This window comes from Phalacrocorax carbo, chromosome 17, assembly GCF_963921805.1.
Source record: "Phalacrocorax carbo chromosome 17, bPhaCar2.1, whole genome shotgun sequence".
NCBI classification, from domain to species: Eukaryota; Metazoa; Chordata; class Aves; order Suliformes; family Phalacrocoracidae; genus Phalacrocorax; species Phalacrocorax carbo.
Window position 1 is genome coordinate 2,707,539 of NC_087529.1, and position 19,968 is coordinate 2,727,506.

The window sequence follows — 19,968 nt, forward strand, 5'->3', positions numbered from 1 at the left end:
AAATAATACAAGCCTTTGAAACATGAATCCACACACTCAGTCATGACTAAACCTATTCAAACACTCAGATGTTTTTTCCAAGACTGCTCTAGGCTCTAGCATTGTTGTTGTGTGACTTGTTTTCTCTATGAACTAACTCAATTTGTCTCATCTCTTTCTCTTCAAGGAACAGTTTCAGCTGCAAAGCGCACAGGGATTCCAGCCCCCCGGGAAATATCGTCATCTGTATCCAGAGAGCGAGCCGTATTGCGTGGTCAAGCCAATGCTAGGAAAACACAACCCAGCCCCACCTCTTCTGGTACACCAACTCCTACCAAACACGTGCGCCCCACTAGCAAGTCCAAGCAAGAGAATGAAACTGGTGACAAGGCTCTTCTGGAATCTCAGGTTAAAGAACTCCTGGCAGAAGCAAAGACGAAAGATTCTGAAATTACCAAACTCCGTTGTGAGTTGAAGAAATGCAAAGAGAAAGGATCACTTAACGCTGAAGGAATGGGTGCTTCCAACCAAAATGTAGAAACAGTATCACCTGTTGACATAGATCCATTAATACGGACCCTTCAGGAAAAAAACAGGACTTTTCAAAAAGAGCTTGCTAGCCTGGGAGAAGAAAATCGTGTTTTGAAAGAGAAATTGCTTTATCTAGAGAACTCTCCCCTCTCAGACACAACAACAAGCAGTGGGGGTGACAGCAGCCTCCCAACCCCAACTACCCAAGAATCCAGTTTTGGAAGCCCATCACAAAATGTGTCGAGAGGAGAAATGGATGAGCACAGGCAGCGTGTGAACGGGGGTGCGCTGCGCAATTCAGGTTCTTCCAGCAGTGATGTAACTAAAGCTTCTTTGTCACCCGATGCATCTGATTTTGAACATATAGCAGATGTACCTTCCAGGCCGACATCCTCCAACAGCAACCAATTCAAAGGTTCCAAATGCTCCACTACAGGAAGTTCTCCAAACAATATTAGTGACCTTTCGGTTGCATCTCTGACAGAGAAAATACAAAAAATGGAGGAGAATCACCACAGCACAGCAGAAGAATTACAAGCCACTTTGCAGGAGCTGTCGGATCAACAGCAAATGGTGCAGGAACTGACAGCAGAAAATGAGAAGCTGGTGGAAGAGAAAGCTCTACTGGAGAATTCCTTTCATCAACACAGAGATAGAGCAGAACAGCTGAGCCAAGAAAACGAAAAGTTAATGACTCTCCTCCAGGAGCGATCCAAAAATGAAGAGAGCAGAGCTCAGGAGGGGAAGGTCCTTGAACTGGAACAGAAATGCGCAGAAGTTCTTGAAAAAGCACAATTTGAAAGAGAGAAATTGCTCAACATTCAGCAACAGTTAACCAGCAGCCTACGAAGCTTAGAAAGGGAGCACCAAGATGCCCAGCAGGTGATTAAAAGCCTGAGAGAAGAAAATGAGAAGCTGCTTAAACTTCTAGAAGTGGAACAGCAGAGCAACAGCACGGTGACAAAAACTCTGGAGGACTGTAAAATTGCCTTAGAGGGTCTAAAAATTGAGAATGGCTCTCTCAAAACTCAGCTAGAGAGTGAGAAACAAAAGGCCGCAGAAATCAATGCGATGGGATGTACTACCGACAACTCGGAGGTGCAAGAGATGCTGAAAGTAGCCCATGCAGAAAAGGATCAGTTAGAAGCGTCTTGCACTGAGCTTAAACAAGAGCTGCTGAAGGCGAACAGTGAGCTGAAGCACATTCAGGGTCTGCTCTCTAAGGTAAAGTAGTAACAGCGGTAAAAACATAACGGTTGTTTATCTGTCCTTCCATAAATGGATAATTGTTGGTCTTGAGATTGTTATTGAGCCATTGATTATAAGTTTCCAGGATTTAAATTGCATTATTAGTTTTGAATGGAAGCTGGGGTTGTGTGATTGTCTCTCTTTCTGTTGCTATATGCATATTTTCCCAGGAATAACTGTTAGCGTAGCTGTGTTTATAAATTAAAAACTAATTCCCCCTAATATCTTCTGCAGAATTTACTATTTTGGTAAATAGAACTGTGTTTATCAAAATTGGAGCAAGAGAACAGGTCAATAAAAAATTACTTTGATATTATGTGAACAAATATTAGTGAAAATCACTTGGTAATCCAGATAGAGAAGGGCATGAGTAGTCAGCAGTGAATATTAAATTCTGAATAATTAGTCATGAATAATTAGTAGTGAACTATAGGTGTCATTGGTCATGAGAACACAAGGACGTGAGGTAATGCTCAGAGAAGCTGATACTTACAGCAACGTGGCTAACAATGCACGGTCAAGCTCCAGATGAGATTCTAATTTTATGAAACTGAGAAGGATTCTGTTTTGGGACAGGTAAAGTAATGGCAAAAATACTGATTTGTTTCAGAACAATTCTTCTCTGCCTCATTTGGTAGTCTCCAAAAAACTTTTAAGTCAATAACTTCTTCTATTATCTGTGTGATCACGGCTGTTCAGAAGAGAGCTGCGATGTTAGGTGTCCTAGAAAAGTGCTAACGAAGCACAAGCCAGTGGTTATGTCCCACCACTGCAGAAAGAGTGATAGTCAGCGAGCGCAGCCTTTCCTGTACGGGGAAGGGATCGGGAGAAGAATGGTAAAATTGGCGAGCTGCAGAGGAAGAGAGCACTGCCAAAAAGCACCTCCATGATTTGAGGGATTTAGAAAATCCAGATGTCCTTTCAGCTTAAATAGGTGACCACAGCAAATGGGGTTAGTAGAGGAAGCTCCCAAGCGCTTGCTAGAGCTGCAGTTTATGAAGAATAAATGAAAAACTGCTGAGTGCTCAGACTGTACCAAACTTTTATTGCCTAGTTTTGAAACCACAGATTTCCTCCTTTTTACTCTTCCTTTCCCTCAAATTAAGCTGTTTTGAGTCATTGGCTATTTGTGACACCCAAACAAGACCACAGGCTTCTGTAAGGCTGCCCTTCAGTCAGGCTGTGCCAGTGCTGCTCACTGAATTGGCAGCCTAACCTTGCTGTTCATACTCACAGATCTCCCCCAAACCTGGAAGCATAGGTCTGTGGGCCGGAGCCAACAAACTGAAGTGCAGCAGATTCCCACTTCAGTAATTCCAGATGTCCTATATCCAGAAAATATACTTATCTGCAGTAGCTAGCTCTGTTACGTATGTTTTCACAATCCTTTGAAAATGCACATGGTAAAAGCGGTAAAATTGTTCATGTGGATAAAGTGATTGTCATCTTGGCCCTAAGGCAGTGATATCACTCTCATAACAATACATGAATAGATGTGGAGCTTTCCAGGAATATCATTCCTCTATGTTCATCACCAGCAGAGATTGGTTTGGAATTATAGTCATCAAATAGAAATTTAATTTCCTCTCTAGCATCTTGTTTTATTGTCTGTCTGACTAGGCAAGAAAACCAACATTCACAGCTCATCTGTGTTTCTTGAAACTCTCATTAGCGTTGAAACTCAGGTTATACAATGCTTAGAACACAGGTTCAATTCTTAAGTCCATAAAATGCCCGGTAAAATCTCTAATGAGTGATATTTGTTAAGAAATAAAGGCAGACTTGCAGCTTGCTTTGCTCCCTTCCAGGCTGAGAATGAATGTGGTCAGCTGAAGGAGGTGTGTGACCGGCAGGCTGAGCAGCTGAGCAGAACCAGCCAGAAGCTGCAGGAAAAAACATCAGAGAATGAAACAGATATAAAAAACCTGAAAGAGACAATTTTCGAGTTGGAGGACCAGGTGGAACAACATCGTGCTATAAAACTGCACAATAACCAGCTCATCAGCGACCTGGAAAGTAGGTGGAGCTGAAAAAAGGATCTAAGTGAACTTAGTCTGGAGGCTCAGTTATGGCTGTGACAGGGGGGAGGAGGAGGCATGTCTTCATACGTGTGACAACAGCCTCACTTCAGAAATATTTCAATTCTGGCCAATCCGTTCCGTTCATGCACAAAAGTCACTACTTTAACCGTTAGTACCACAGAAATAATATTAGAGTCGGTCTCCAAGCCTTGTATTGCCTGTTCTGGAACCGGAATTCTTGGCCTTTTCAAGAACTGTACGGTGGAGGTTGTGGTGGTGCTGTGGGAGGGGAGCTGCCACCTGGTGGAACGAGCGGCCCATTTCGCTGACCAGGGTTGCCTCTCCAGAGGTGTGTGGAATGAATAAGCGATCCTGCACATATGATTCTGTAAATTTAAAAACCTGGTTTAATGCCTTAAAATAATGACCTATTTCAGAGATGTTTGAGTAACAAATCTACTGTTGATTCCGTTCCTGCTCCACTGACAGAGTACCTTAATTTCAGTTCAGTCTGTTTGGTGGCATTACTAAAAGCAAAACCAGATAGGCTGCTCTGCCCTCCCATTTTCACTTTTCACCCTTGCCTTTGTGTGTTTAATAATCTCTTCTCTTTTTTACCATTTGTAGGTAAAGCAATGAAGCTGGAAGAACAAAAACAAGAGACAGAGAGGCAGCTGAAGGCTCTGACCAAGCAAATGAAGGTAAGGCTTAGACTCCGTGGCAGAGCTGAGCTTTTATGGCAATACTGGATTTGAGAGAAGCATTGTCTTTTTCTAGAACAATTGTGGAAAGTTCTTTCTATATCGTTTCATCCTTCATTCTCTTCACTTATTTCTAGCCGTTTCTTTGCCTGTGAAGGAAAAATACAGTACATCCTTCGCAAATTAGTTCTGCTTTTTGTACCTGTGAACTTCTGCTACTTTGGAACAGCCGTTCCTGCTTCATGAATCATCAGTAGCAATGAGCTCTTTTCAGCAGCAGTGCTTGTAGTAGTATCACAAGTCTGAATGATCAATAGCTATAGGAAGAACTTTGGGTTTTTTGTGTTGGGGTGGACAGCTTAGCATCAGTTTTTCTTCTGTAGTACTGTGTAAAGATGGAACTCTTTAGTTTGACCTTGGCATCATCCTGAAATTGTGGCAAAATCCTGGTTGCTTGGGTCACTGAAAGAGAGATCAATAGCTAAGTGCTCAGCTCAAATAGGTGCATCTCTACAGCAAACAGTTTGGGGTTCTAATTGTTCTTTCTAGGAAGATACAGAAGAGTGGAGGCGTTTTCAAGCTGATCTGCAGACTGCGGTGGTTGTAGCCAATGACATTAAGTGCGAAGCCCAGCAGGAGCTCCGTGTGGTAAAGAGGAAGCTTCAGGAGGAAGAGGAGAAGAGTTCCAGACTGCAGAAAGAGCTGGATGAAATGAAGGGCAGCAACAGGTTGGTTATATATAAAGGTCAAGATTTGCTCTCTGTGACTGCTAACATGCATGCAAATGGTGCTTTGTCAATAACTATTCATTGGCTTGGATGTGCACGTTATCTGTTTTTAACTCTTCTGAGAGATTTTGGTGTCTTTTATTCTAAGATGTTTCTGTTCTTTTTCTTTTTGACAATGTAGTTCTGTCAACTAGGCCATGGAGGTTTTAATCAGCAAGTATTAAGTAATAACAACTGCCAATATCCTCTTATAGCTTTGTTCTAATACTGTATTCCACTGTGTTTTATTGCCTTCATAACACTCTATGCAGCTGTATTAAACCATCTGTGAAAAGGTTGCTTGGCTACATATATTCAGTGGGACATGCAGAAGAGAACTACTTAACCTGAGAGGAGTCAAGGACTATATATGCTCAAATTAAAATGAGCACTAGCTGGACTTCCTTGTTCTGCAGGTGTTGACTGAGTGATCAATGCAGGTACTAGGATTCCTCATCTCGCATCTCCTGGCCTTAATTTGAAGCCTGCTGTGTGATTAGCTGTGTTAAATAGTCTGGGCTGTGGCCTGGGTGAGCGTTTAGCCCAGAAGCAGCTTGGTCATGCACCTGTAAAACAGTTGCTGTAGTCTCAGTGTTTGGAGGGGGAACGGTAATCGTGAACCATGCGGAGATATACCCAGCATGACAAGCTGTGTATGTGGGGCTTCCCTCTGTGGGAGCGTGGCAACAGTGACTTTTGCAATTGAGTCTGGAACTAGTACAGATGCCTTAATGTGGCTTTTGTGTGGCACATGACCTTTCTATGTACCACCTTTAATTCCAAAAAATCATACTACAGTTGAAGTACTAAATAAGAAGAGATGGAAACCAAAAGATGTAGTAGAAGGAAGAACCAAAATTTCTAAAGACAGGGCTCTGCTTTGCTTTTTTTTTTTGCATTGACACAAGCAGAACCAGCAGAACTGCAGCAATGAAGATGTTTCAGGGGGAATGAAGAAAGACCAAAAAAACCCACAAAAAGTGGTACTGTTTATCAAAAATGTGTGCCAAATCAGTTTTGCTCCTCTAGATTTTTCAATTTCATCTCCCTCCTAGTAGATTCGTGGCCAGTGGTAGAATAGCCACAGTAAGACAGTGAATCTGGTCGTTTCTTTCAGGCGGGGTAACAGTCCAGCTTTATGTTGCACATATTTGCTCACTGTTTTCCCTTCAGGAGTTTCCGCAGCAGCTGTACAGTGGATGGGAGTAGAAGGTGGGAGGGCTTTTGTGCGGAGGTGTATGGATCAGAATTCCTGGACTGAAGGAACAGAAATACTTTTTTCAAGAAAAAACAAAGGAATGTTTTTAAGCTCCAGTGTCATTATCAGAGGCCCCGGTGGATGCAAAGAAAAGCTATTACAGACTGCGTATTCAGACAAAATGATTACCAGACAGTATTTAAGTTCTGGGCTCTGCTTCCATTCCTGATTTGTTATTAATGAAATTTCTCTTGTTTAGTGTGGGGTCCATATGTAAGGGCAGGGATCATATACTTGTAGGTTCCCCTCTTTACTCTTTTGGGTTTTGATCTGAAGATGTATTTGATAATACTTAAATTGAATAGAAGATGACCCGCTAATATGCAAACTGGGCTATTTATCTTCCATGTATAAGGAACGTGGATGCACTGTCAGCTCTTTGGCATAAGAAGCATGAGCTGCAAATACTGCTTTTGACATTAGATCCCCAGAATCCATACATACATAGCTCCAGAAGAGGTATTCAGACATCTATTTAATTAAGTCAGTTTTGGCATTTGTCTCTCCCTTTCACATGCGTATGGATATATGTCTGTCTTTGCGTCATGTTGAATATCTGTAATAGCTTGCTTTGAGTATTACATTGGTCATGGAGCCAGATGTACTGTCTGCAGTGGGCAGTAATTATTCTGTTTCAAAGACAGGTGTAAAGACCAAATTTTGCATCTGTCAATTTAAGTGTAATTAATTTAACTCACAGTGTCCATGCAGAGAGTGCAAAATTTCTGTACTGAGTGGTATGGAGAAGATAATGAAGCCTGTGTAAGTCATTGTCTAAACAAACCAGTGATCAACAGCTAAGCACCGAAATTTTAACTGTACTGACTATAAAACAAATTGTTGAAGTCGCCAAAGCTGCTGCTGAGAGCCAGTTCCACACTCCCAGTTATTTTTGCATTCCTGAGGTCACCATCCTCCCCAGCACCTCAGCTTCTTTCACCTGGGAAGTTCTAGGGATATTCACATCGTTGCTTTTAGCCAGCTTTCACAAATGCTACTGCTCCCAGTCAGCAGTAGATTCTGGTACCTGCGGTGACTTTTAATGCATGCTCAGCACTGGTGGAAACAGTTTGTAGCATGATACCTTAACACAGTCTGTAAAGTATTCCTCATATTTGCTAATGCTGAGCAGCTGTGCACTCAGCTGAATATCTCACAGTCCCTAGTGAAAGTTTCCTGTCTGATTTTTAAGCTCTGATTGGAAAATGTACCTTCCAAATAGCTTGCTACTCAAAGGTTGTTGGCAAAATCTCAGCTGTCTCTTGAGAGTCATTAGACTCCACCTCATAAATTGATCTTGAAGCCAATTTATCTCCTACGACATCCTGCCATTTTAATGTTTGCCTGTGGCTGCCTGAGTTCCTGCCGCCAAGTTTGATTTCACTGTTACATTCTTCTAATCAGACAAAAAGTCATTTTTGGTTCAGGAACAACCAAAGAACTTGCAGAAAAAATCCTGATGAGGTCATCAGAGTTCATCTGAATGAAGGTAAGAGCCTCCCACAGGCACCTTTAACACCAATTAAATGTCTAATTCTATGACTAAGAATGTTGGGGGGAGGTTGGACCAGCATTAGACAAATGGAGTAAGGATGAGAGGAGTTACCTTGTCCCACGTTAGTTCTGACTGAAGCCTACAAGTTGATTAACCCATGTTTCGGACAGTCTTCTATGATATTTTACATCCCATTTAATGTTAGTCCTCTCAGTAAAATGCAGAAACTTACAATCCACTGTTGTGTAACTGTCTCCTCACAGGTGGTGGAAATTAAAACTACATAGCCTCCATCCTTGGAGGTTTTCAAGACCAGACAGGGTAGGATCGAGTAACCTGGTCTGACCTCATAGTTGACCCTGCTTTGAGCAGGAAGTTGGACTAGGTGACTTCCTGATGTCCCTTCCAACCTGAATGATCCTATGATCCTGTAGCAAGGTTCATCTTCTTGGAACATTCACCTTGGAAATAAATTCATTTTTGTAACTGTTCGAGGATCAAATATTTAAGAGGTGGAAAAAAAAAGTTATATTTGGTTTGTAACACAAAGGAAGAAGAGTTATGGCTGAAACTACCCAAATAATGGACAGCCCTTTTTGGCTTTGTTGCACACCCATTTCCAAGCCTTTCTGGCAATACACTGTCTAGCAGCAGTGGAAGTTTCAAGGTCGTGCTTCGACTCTTTCCCTTCAAGTTCTCAGAATGATTTTGGTATTATAACATCATGTGCCTTCAACCAAGAACATGGAGGGAACACTTTTGGGCTGGGAGTAGTGCTCAGAAAACAGATAAATTATATCTATGATTAAATGAGCGACTTCTTAGAATAGTAGAATAACCTAACCAGTTCTTCAGACGGAAGCCTGAAGTGAAGATGGTGATGTATCCCACTAATTTGCTTCTGTTCTTCCTCCTAAAGTCTCAAATGCCACAGCATGGCAGTGTTACATGCTTTTTTTCCTGGAGATAAGCTTGTACTCTATGTGTATTAAACCCTGCTGTCAGTCTGTATGTGCCGATGTGCTGCTCATTTGTGCCTGTGTTTTGCAGCTGTTCTGTCTTACAGAGGTCTGATAGTTCATTCTGCTCTCACTGAAAGTCAGCAAAGTAGAATGTCAGAGCAGGGTCCTTGAAATACTGCTTGTTTGTTCTAGATAGCGACTCCTTGGAGTTGGTTGGGTTTTGGTTGTTGGTTTGGGTTTTTTGTGTTTTGTTTTAATTCCATCCCCTTTGGTGTAAGGACCCTGAAAGAGGAGCTCTGAGGTAGAGCAACTCTAGTTGCCTGGATGGGTTCACATACCCATTCTGAATGAATATCCCTAAATGATTAGAGGAGAGGAAAGAGAACGCTACCATCCCTGTCCTTTGAAATTGGTTCCCTGGCTTCAAATACCTAATTTCTTCCTATCTGAGCAACATAGATATTTTTTCTTTTGTATTTTGTATTGTTGTTTGCTCATCACGTCCTGAAGCCAAGTTAATGGAGTGTTAAGGCACTCCTTTAACCGTCCTAGCAGCGCCATCAATGTTTTCCCCTCTCCCCTTAATTTAGTGATGATGGGATGATTAACTGTAAAATCAAGAGCTGTACCTCAGGATGGGTATTGTATTGCTTCTTATAACCTCCCCAATTGTTGTCTGTATCTCCATAGGTGCCTGATCTCTGCCAGCTAACACAGCCCTGAATGGATGCATAGCCAGGCCTGTGAGACACTTCAGGACATACCTTCAACTTGCAGCTGAAAAAGGGAAGTTTCAATTCGAGAAAGCACCTCCAGTTTTTTATTGCTCTACAGAAGTCAAGTGTATCGCAAAGTGTGAATGCTGCTCAGGTCCACCTCCTCCCCACGGGCAAGAGCCTGTTTCTTTGTTTCAGAAGGCGTCTCTCTTCAGAAGACTCCATGAGGCAGAAGAAACTTCTGAATTAGTCTAAAGCCAACTAGGACATAAGAAGTAATCACAGAGATGTGGGGAACTGAAATAACTGAGGGCTTTTTTTGGAGGGATGGGGGTATTTGTCCTAAATCAGAAATTCAAACATGCCATTTTAAGCTTAAGCAAAAAGTAAAACAGAGTGTGTATGTCTAATCTGTAACATCTAATGCACATACACATTGAGTTCTCCATATAGTAGTATATTCATAGACCTATCTGCGTGTGTCTAAACACACGTATGCGTACTGATCAGTATGTATGCATACGCACACAAGCTCAAGTGATAGGTTACTGGAATCCAGCAGGAAAACTGAACAGAAACATGAAGTTATTTGTTTGGTATCAGCTGCCTTGATGGTTTCAGATTTTTAACAATTGTATTGACAAGGCACTCGCCACTGGGTGGCATGTCTGACTCGGTCTGTGTTAGGAAGCAGGGTGGTGCCCAAGGAGCATCTCCTGCTATGACTTTCACAGAGAATGTGCCACATGAGGTTTGTCCTGGCTGTGAGAATTGCAGATGGAGAGATCAGAAGGAAAAAGAAATGAATATATCAAGCCCCTAGTAAATATCCTCTCAGAAAGGAGTCTTTCTCATGCGCTTAACTCAGGTGAAGTATATGATCAGGGAGAACTTGAAGTTCAGCTTTGTAACTGGAGGTGCCTGGAGAGAGCTTTACTTGGATGCTAAGGAGAAACTCAGAAGCTACCGTCTCTACCAGGAGATCACCAGGATTCATTCCAGGACTGGAATTTCATGTTTTGGCTGTGGGATTCCCGTCCTTTCCTCCTGGATGTGAAGACCTAGCAAGGGCCTGGTCTCAGAGCAGGCTGAGCTAGTAGAGAATTCTGCAGGATCTCCTGGCTTTGGCATGGCCCTCACCTTTGTGCCGTGCTACTGGAGTGTATGCGTATACGCACCCTTGTGTTGCCTTTCTTTCCTGTGCTGGCAGCTGTTGAATGTTGGTTTTCATGTTTAAGAAATATATACTGAAGTGCCAAATAAATGTTTAAGTGTCTGGAATTGTCTGCTGCCTGCCCTTGGCCTCTCTTCTGTTCTGTGCATCAGTAGCTGTGTGCCTCTGTGTCCCTTGGAGTTCAGGAGCATTCACAACAACAACAGGAACTGTGGCAAAGATTAGATTGCAGAGTAATTGTTTCTGAAAATCTGGTTCTGTGGTTCTAGGCCACTTGTAACAGAGAGGTCATGGGAGCAGTTCTGAAATTTCACGAATGCATGAAGGCTGCTGTTGCCAAAATCTGTACATGAAGCACAGAGAGACTTGCACTCTGGGGGTCTGTTGTCCACATATTCCAAACCTAGAAAACAGGACCCTAACTCTCGCCATTAGAGAAGCTCAGTGCATCTACTTCTCTCACCAATGAATGAATGAAACTAGGCAGTGGTTTTGTGAAAAGGGCTGTGTTCTTTAAGTCCTTTGTGGCTGAAGTGCTCTGCTTCCTCCTGGAGCTGCTCCACTTAAGCCAGCTGTGCTTGCAGCATTGATCTGTGTAAACCATTCATTCTTGTTTCAAGGCGAACATAGAGCAGTAGATGACATTTTGCTCAAATCCATCCTTTTTGTAGCAGAGCTTGCTTAGTCGTCTTGGATGGCCTAAGCTATACTAAGCTAAATATTCTGTGCACAAGGAGTCATTTTTGGTTTGAATTTATGGCTTGTCATTAATCTTTCCAAGTCGTGTTCTCCTATACTGTCCTCCTGAATTAGCTTGCTACTGCAAGGTAAGCTGTTACTACTGCTTCTCTAAGAAACCCATATGTGTGCACGTACATGCATCCCCTTATACAGATTTTTCTCTTTAAAAATGGGAGGTACTTGCCAAATTTCGTAACTGTCCATTGCTTGGTGGCTGGCATGTGCGGTTTTAGTGGAAGTGAATAGGTCTCGGCACTATTCTTCCTACCTTTCATGCCAAGGCTTGCAGCGTCAGAGGCCTCGGTTTTCTGACGCGAGTGTGTTTAATCTAAGAGGTTGAGTCAGGGTGCGTTATAAGCCTATTACAAATATACAGACTTAAGATTACAGGAAACATCCTGACAAAATTGGAACTGGTAGTAGCTCCAGCACTTGAATCTTCATGATTACTCTGTACAATGACAGAATAATGGCATGTGGTTTCTCAATGGACTTCTCTGTGGCATGGTATAGGGGCTGGTCTAGTTACTCTCTATTTAACATGTTTGCATCCTTTTGCAATCAAAGACTAGACTGCGAAGACTGGTCTGTGAGGTTTGAGCTGTTCTCAGAGTTAAATCCTACCCAACGAAGTGATGGCTGCCTGGAGCATACCTCTGGCTTGCTTTATTCTCAGCATTTGCCAGCTGGCCTACAGGCATTTACTATTCCTTTCTTACACTGGTAATACTCCACAAACCTCATGCATACCGTCCTTACCTGGATAACGAGACAGAACTCTTGCATAGTGGCTTTTTTAATTCTTGAAAGCAGAATGGATTGCATTGGGTGGCTTGGTACCTTGAGGCAGAAATCTGTCCTCCCTCGGCACTTTGCTAGAAGCAGGACTCCTTTAGCTTTTGTGCTTTCGTATAACTAAAGGGCAGGTGCTGTCACCTGTAGATCTGTTTAGGCTTTATGAACCCACAGGAGAAACAGTGAAGGGTAGGACTTAAATTTAGTTGGGAAAACAGTGGCTCCTTCAGAGCTCAGCGAATCTTATCCAATGTGCCTTTCCTTCTTATTGGATTAAATGGAGAATGGAACTGAAATGGCTTTTTCTCTAGCCATCTGCCTCTGCAGGCTCCCCTGGCACACAAGGAGCTTGAATGAATTAGCAAAGAAATAGCCAATGTCTGCTTAAAGACAGCACCTCCTTAAGCTCTGCAAAAAATAGAAACATGAGTCACTCTTATTCTCTTATTCATTGACACCCTTTAGCCCCTTGCTTTTTGTAGACCGTGATGCCAAAATGGAAAGAAAAAGACTCTGACTTCTGTTGAGCTAAAAATGGAAGTTGTACAACCCCGTAGGCACTCTCTGGATGGAGTCCTCCAGCCCTTCTTATGAAATAATTTCTGGGTTTGTGTTTATGTAGCTCTTGGTGCCTGCCATACTTAAAAGTAGGGAAAAGTGGTGATGCCCCAGCATGTGTTTCTTAAGCAGCTAGGAGATCAGGAAAATGCTGTATGGATACTCTCTTTTTACATGACTAGGCTTTGTTATCTAATTGCAGCTTTCCTAAGCTAAAACTAAGTAATTATACTCGAAGTCTCCCTGAGAGCTACCAGGTAAGTACAGCGTCAGTGCTAAGCAATGCCAGCCAGATCTGCATGGCTGGAAGCAGCAGTTACACTGTACGATTGCATTTGCTGTTTAACACAGCCGTGGGCTTTCCTGTACTAATTTGTGTAAGTCTAGCACCTCATCTTGACTTCAGAATTTCTTTTCAGTGGAGTAGCTTAATGATCCTTCCTGTTAAAACATGAGCCTTATTTCTATTTTGAGTTTGTCTATTTTGATTCCACCCATTGAATTTTGGTATTCTCGTGCCTGCCAGGAAGAAGCACTTAACAGTTTTATTCCCCATAAAACTGCTTATAGGTTGTGATGGAGGGTTTACTTGTTCAGCAGATGCCCTTGTTGGTAAACTCAAAGAGTTGAGTTTCCAAAGTTTTTCATTACGAAGTATATTTTCTGGTTTAATTGTTATGGTTCTTATCCGAACCCTGTCCAATTACTTATTTTCAGTTATGGCATTTTAACTGGTAACAACTACTCCAGCAGTGGTCACACCAATTAAAAAACTTAGAGTGTAAAATAACATCTTTCTCTGGTTGCTTTCCTCATTATACACTGAGGACCACAGTAGCCCCTTGGCCGTTGTGCTGTATTCAAAGCCCATCTTCAGGTAATTGTCGATGATTACTCACAAGTCTCATCAAGCTGCTTTTTCCTATGATAATCCTCCGTCCCGTGTAAGGGTGGAGAATGGGGATGATATGGCTAAGTGTTTGTTGAACTCAGTGATTCAATGTTTGCCAGGCACTCCAAGGAGAGACGCAAACATTCTGATGAGTGGTCCTTGTTCTGGGCTTCACAAGAAAAGATGCGCGTCGTTGGATTTGCCTTCCTTACAAATAAAGACCTGTAATCTCTGCTTGCTCTTCCTGCTGCCCCTGACTTTGATGTGGTTTCTGCTTTGCAGGCTGACAGCTGAAGAGGTAGAATCTCTAGAGGCAGATACAACCAACCGCTGGCAAGGAGTCTGCCTTAGCAGAGCATCACCCACACCGTCAGAATCTGCAGCCACTGTGAAGTCACTGATAAAATCGTTTGACTTAGGATGCTCAGGTATTTGAACACTGTATTTTGTAGTAAAAAAAAATAAAATCTAGCAGTGAGCAGGTAATTTTTGCCATTTTTTGCTGCTTCTTGCTGCTTAATCAATATTTTCTATCGGTGCTTGGTATATAAATACTATCTGTGGAATGTCACTACACCAGTGGTTCCCCGTACTGACAAGAGGGAGGTAGCTGGGTTTGAAATGCAAATGTTTCCACGTTTTTTTCCTTGCAGGTAGCACTGGACAAAATATCACAGTTCACAAGGTCCCCAGGAGCCCTCTAAGTGGGATTCCGGTGAGGACAGCCCCAGCAGCTGCTGTTTCCCCCATGCAGGTACAAGGAGCTTTTTCCATCCTTGCGGTCTTAAAATGGGTAGATGCAGTGTTTGCTACAGCATGACACAGCTTCAGCATGCCAACATGCATATATTGACAAGGGGAAGGGGAAAACTCATCTGTTTATTTGCTGTGAAACATCAAATGCTGTAGTACTAACAAAAAGGATCAAAGTGAGTTTGTCTTTGACTTCAGCTTGGAGGTCTCAGTGGACGGATGTGAACTCTCTGGAATACAATTCTGAACTTAATCGCTGTTGACTAGAAAATCGTTTTGATTATTGGGAGTGAGTTACAAGAAACATCAGGCTAAACTAGGTAGCTGGCATGTGAGTGGAGAGACAAGGGATAAAAAGTTTCTAAGATGTTATTGGAAATACTGCTTTTGTGAATGATGGAGAAGCAAATGTGCTGTGCTTCCTGATTTCCACATACGCTGAGGTGGCACACCCCCACCTTTCTAGGCTAGAGAAACCATTGCGTGTTTTTTGGTTGGGTGGTCACTGGACTTGCAACAGGATATTCTCCTGCTAATCTGGGTGAAAAACAGTTGCGAGGCTAGGTTGTTTAGGTGAGTGTTCTGAAGAATGCGATGACTTTGAAAGACTGAACAAATGTGTGAGCACATTTCCTTCAAAGAATCAGCAAAGGAAGTTTAAAGAATGGGATTAAACAGAGTTCTGGGAACCTTCTGTTCATGCCTGGCTGAGGGGCGTTAATGCTGAAAACTGGTGCTGGGGCTGCAGAGACAAGACTCCTTCTGACTTATGATTTTGGGGTGTTGGGGACAGAGGCAGGGTTAGGAACAGACATTCTTACTTTGGGTTTGTGACACTAGGTTATGTTTGGCAAGAGAAAAAATGGTGCAAATAGAAACATGAAATAGATCAGGAGCCAATATATTACCAGCTAAAAATATTGTCCCTTTGGCCTTTTATTTTTCGCAACCATTTAACCAGCTCTAGGTACAGCTGATACCTGGTTGAAAGGTTTCTGTATCCCTCTGCCTGCTTTGTAATCTTGAGATAGCAGAAGTGTCTCATCTTTCTGCTTGCTTATTTAAGCATGATGGCTAGTATTTTTTAATTAACTTTTGTATGTTTGTTGGTTTCACAGAGACATTCTGTTTATAATAATGCCAAGCCAGCCAGCAAGAGTGTTGCCAGACACACAGATCTTTCAGACCTTCCTCTGGCAGGTAAGTTGCAGTAAACATTCAAATGTTGCCTCTTGTTATTAACTGTTGGCCTCTGCCCGGGCCATTTTTCCACTTCTCACATGGTCAAGGGAAGCATGAAAAAGTGTCTTCAGAGTCTTTGTTTTAGAGAGCTTATTAATTTTGTCATGTTTCCATTCCCATCTTGATCATAGCCTTAGAAAACTAAAAAATAGCTGATTTATTATGGTTTGCCAACACAAACGTGCCTTCTTTATTCCAAAGTATCCGTGGCACCTCTCTAATCCATGCCGTGGAACCGGAGTGGGTTGAATTTTGTTCAACACGTACGTATCTGGAACAAGTCCAGAGCACTGTCTTTTGAGGGTTTATTTGTTTTTAAATTGAGCTTCATTTGAAATACATCAAACATTTCAGATACTGATGTGACTGTTTTAGGAGCAGTCATATTTGGGCTTGCAATAGTTTGTTCTGCGAGTTCTCAAGAGACGTGTTTGTTTTTATTTCACGCTTTGCTTTTGTTCTCGTCATGTAATATTCTTTTCTACCACTGTTTGTTTCCCATTTTCTCTAGAGGCCTTTATTTTGATTATCTAGTCCTGAATGTAGTTGTTGCATTGGAATCAAAGCTAGTAACAACAGGTTATTGAATTTTTAGGGACAGATGAAATGCTATATTCCTGTAGTGAAACCTCAGTGAAACTGCAGGGAGGGACCAAAAATTCAGTCACAACTCCTTCACTGGAAGGCTGTATTTTCTGCAATAGTTCGCTAGTACCAGAGAGAAATTAGAACCCGTCTTCATTTTTAGACTCTTCAGATAATCTGCTACATTTCCCCTTCTGTCATTCAAAGATGAAGGGATACAGGATCAGAACAGCAAAATGGGTTATAGGGTAGATGGCAGCATAAACAAATAACATCTTGTCTGTGCTTTTGGCTTCTGCAGGAGTAAATGCTAAGCAAGCAGAAGTTATCAGTGGAACTGCCTGTATTTACTTATTTGTATCAGCTGGCTTCCAGAAAATGTCTTGCATGAGAGTATGTGATGACCCTAAACAGAACATAAGACCTTTTTAATCTCTACCAGTTTACTGTAGAGTGAAGTAATCTGTCAACTGTGTAATAGAATGCCAGTCCTTAATAATAAATATCCCACTTCAGGCCATGGATAATTACCATTATTACCAGTAGACAATTGTTCTGTGAAAATCTGTTGAAATCAACAGATATTTTATTAGCCATTGTATGGTAAAAATTAGTGGTTGCTTATCTAACAAGTTACTGTATTTACAGCTTCTCTTTGTACCTGGGTTTAATTTAGTTCCAGTAATCCATAGCAAAGGCTTACTCACTATAAAGTTATAATAGATCTGGTTCCAATCTAAATAATCCTAGAAGGCAGTTGATCCAAGCCCTATGCAAACAACACTAAATTAAAAAATATCCCCAAGGAAATTCAGAGAGAAGTAGTCTCTGTAATAATAATCTTCTGGCTGATTCCATCTGACCGGTATCACAGCAGGGTTCTGTGATGTCCTTAATATGACCCAAATGTTACATCGTTGGAGAGGAGAATGGATTGCTTTGCAGAGAGAGACGATCTTTGGCTATGGTCTTTTCATTTAGAGTCGGAGGGTTACTGGTTCTGTCCTGGAGTTTCTAGCAGCCAGAAATAAGTCAAAGGAAGTATATTACTCATGCAAGTGAGACTCAAGTACAAAACTGGATACCGTTAACTTGCACCACTTCAGGCACTGCTGTTGAATTCAAGCCAGTAACCACAGTTTCTTTAAATAGTGCAAATAGGTGATGCTAACAGAATGTGATTTTCCTTAATCATGTTGCATATTTTTCATATTATTATCCGGTTTCTCTTTCCAAATGATTCCTAATATGCCCTCATCTTCTCCCTCTGTTCTTTCCAGCTAGATGCTTCCAATAGCCTTTATTCCTATCTGGGATCCTTCCTTCTCCTTCCTTTTTCTGTACCGTTCATGAACGCATCCTGAATGATTGGCACGGCGCTTCCTAATTGGACCATGCCATTAACCAGTCCAGTTATGTTAATGAGAATTTAACAGTGCCTTTTTTTTTTTCCTATCCTTATAAACTAGTGAGAAACCTACCTTCCTCTTTGTAATGTTCAGATTTTGTTTATTGATATGCCTTTTGCAGTAGGTCTGTTTCTCTAAGGAGAATGTTCTTAAGTTTAAAACAGTCCCGAGAAACAGTCACTGGATGCCTGTCTGATTGCTGTGGGTATTTAAATTTGAGGCAATTCCCCATAAATCCAGCCTAATGGGGAGCTAGAAGAATTATACGCATTTGGAATATATAGTGGGAAACCAACAAAAAGGCTTTTTAAAAGTACGCTGTGAGCACTTCCTTGTTTGTTATGAATTCATGGTGCGCACAAAGAGACAGGTGAGTGGAAGGATGGATGACCCTGGCTGAGCAAGGTATATGCAGTCCAGTGCAACAAAGCTCTGCCAGCAGCCAAGTTGCTGGAAAGGAGACAATCCCCTGGGACTGGATTTTGTCCTTTTCCATCTGGATAAGAACTTAGCAGCCGTTTATGCTGTGGAAAGGAGGTGCAGAAATGCCTATAGCTCTCGCCAGCTACAACCGCTGTTTTAGTCTTGCAAAATTCAGTAGCCAAAGCAAGGGCAGCTGCATGCCTCTCGGAAGGATGTTTCTCTGGCAACTGCTGATACGCACAGCCCAGTTAGTGCTGAGAAGAAACTTAGGGCTGATTCAGTGATAGGAGCCTATGCTGAAGCTGAGATAAGGAATTCACACCTCCAGGTGATATGGCATTAATTGATAATTATGTAGGGAGGTGACTGAAAGGAGGAGAGTTGTGTTCCACATTCAACTAATTTCTGTTAACAGCTCATAATGTGCTAGCCATAGATCCTGGCTTGTTGGCAGTTTGCCTACAGAAAAGAAGCAGCCAACTTTCCCTGTGTTACACATTGCTCTACCCATGATTGATATGCATGGGGAGTTAATTTGATTTCCATCAAATTAACTTTGGCTTCTCTTTAAAAAAACCTATCAACATTGGATTCTATGGCTACTAATTTTATTTTGTTTATTTATATACATATAAACATATATCATAAAAGATATTCTAGAAAAATGCATAATATGTGTAATAAAAGTATAGATGCATCTGCTGTGAATATACTGAGACTTCCCAAGCTTCTGTCAGATAGGATGCCAAGCATCATGTGATAATGAGGGCCTTTTACTGCTGCCTTGAGCTGGGCTGTATTCAGGAGTCAAGAGGCTTTCTTCTTACAAGTCTTGTAATGGCAGAAAAGAAATTATTGTACTAGGGCTGCTCAGTCAGCTGGTGAAGATATCTGGCCATCAGCTTTTGAACCTTTAAGACTGTAGATTTTGGTATTTCCCCTCATTCACCTGAGGCCCCTACCCCCCAGCAGGAGTATCAATCACAGGAAACCAGGCAGTCTGCACTGTTGAAATCATCAAAGCCATTCCTTGTTATGATCACCTCTAATCTGCTCAAGGTTTCCTAGCCCCATGTGTGTTTAATGAACAAATGAGTACATTTGTTTAGAATCAAAACAACAGAGTCCATATTGTGTGCGGGGTGGCAGGACAGCGATTAATCAAACTCCTCAGACTGCAACCTGACAGATTTTTTTTTTTTTTAATTCCCACAGACCTTCTGAAGGGAAGAAATGAAGAGCTGAAACCAGACCATTACCTCCGCAAAAGCCCCTCCCTGGAGTCCCTGAGCAAACCCCCTGTGGCCTTCAGCAGCAGAATGCTTACCTCTACCCCCAGCAGCTTGAAACCCCAAAGCAAACTCAGGTACCAACTAAGTTTTCTCAGAAAACCAGCACCCTGGAAAGATTGACAGCATTACCTGGCACCCAAGATGAATGCTTTAATCTGGTGGAACCCTGCCTCCAGTGGAAACCGCTGACTCATCTGTCTGGTTCAGAATTACCGGGCTGTGTCAGATACAAATATCAAAATTCAGATTATAATAACCACAATTATCTGTAAGATAAGAAATCATGACACAATGAGGATAGCAAGCTTTCAGGAGCCACTAAGATGTATACAAGTATTCTATTGTGTGTGAGAGGTCAACCCTCATTATCTTACTGTAGCTTTACTTGTTACGGTGAGTCAAAAACTAAAAGCTTTGGTCTAAGGG

General features: G+C 41.9%; 1 protein-coding gene across 4 annotated transcripts in view; it reads left to right on the forward strand.

The window, feature by feature from the left end:
• The window catches only part of SPECC1 (sperm antigen with calponin homology and coiled-coil domains 1), an 87,531-nt gene that overhangs the window by 42,803 nt on the left and 24,760 nt on the right, over positions 1-19,968 (forward strand). For 2 of the 4 annotated variants that reach the window (XM_064468078.1, XM_064468079.1), the window contains 8 exons: positions 167-1,734; positions 3,567-3,774; positions 4,407-4,480; positions 5,030-5,208; positions 14,121-14,266; positions 14,492-14,592; positions 15,710-15,791; positions 19,466-19,616. In XM_064468078.1, coding sequence (XP_064324148.1) covers positions 167-1,734; positions 3,567-3,774; positions 4,407-4,480; positions 5,030-5,208; positions 14,121-14,266; positions 14,492-14,592; positions 15,710-15,791; positions 19,466-19,616 — 2,509 coding nt within the window. Of the gene's footprint in view, positions 1-166; positions 1,735-3,566; positions 3,775-4,406; positions 4,481-5,029; positions 5,209-7,932; positions 7,995-9,652; positions 10,960-14,120; positions 14,267-14,491; positions 14,593-15,709; positions 15,792-19,465; positions 19,617-19,968 lie in introns of those variants that run through there. The other 2 variants (XM_064468080.1, XM_064468081.1) reach the window with 2 other exon arrangements.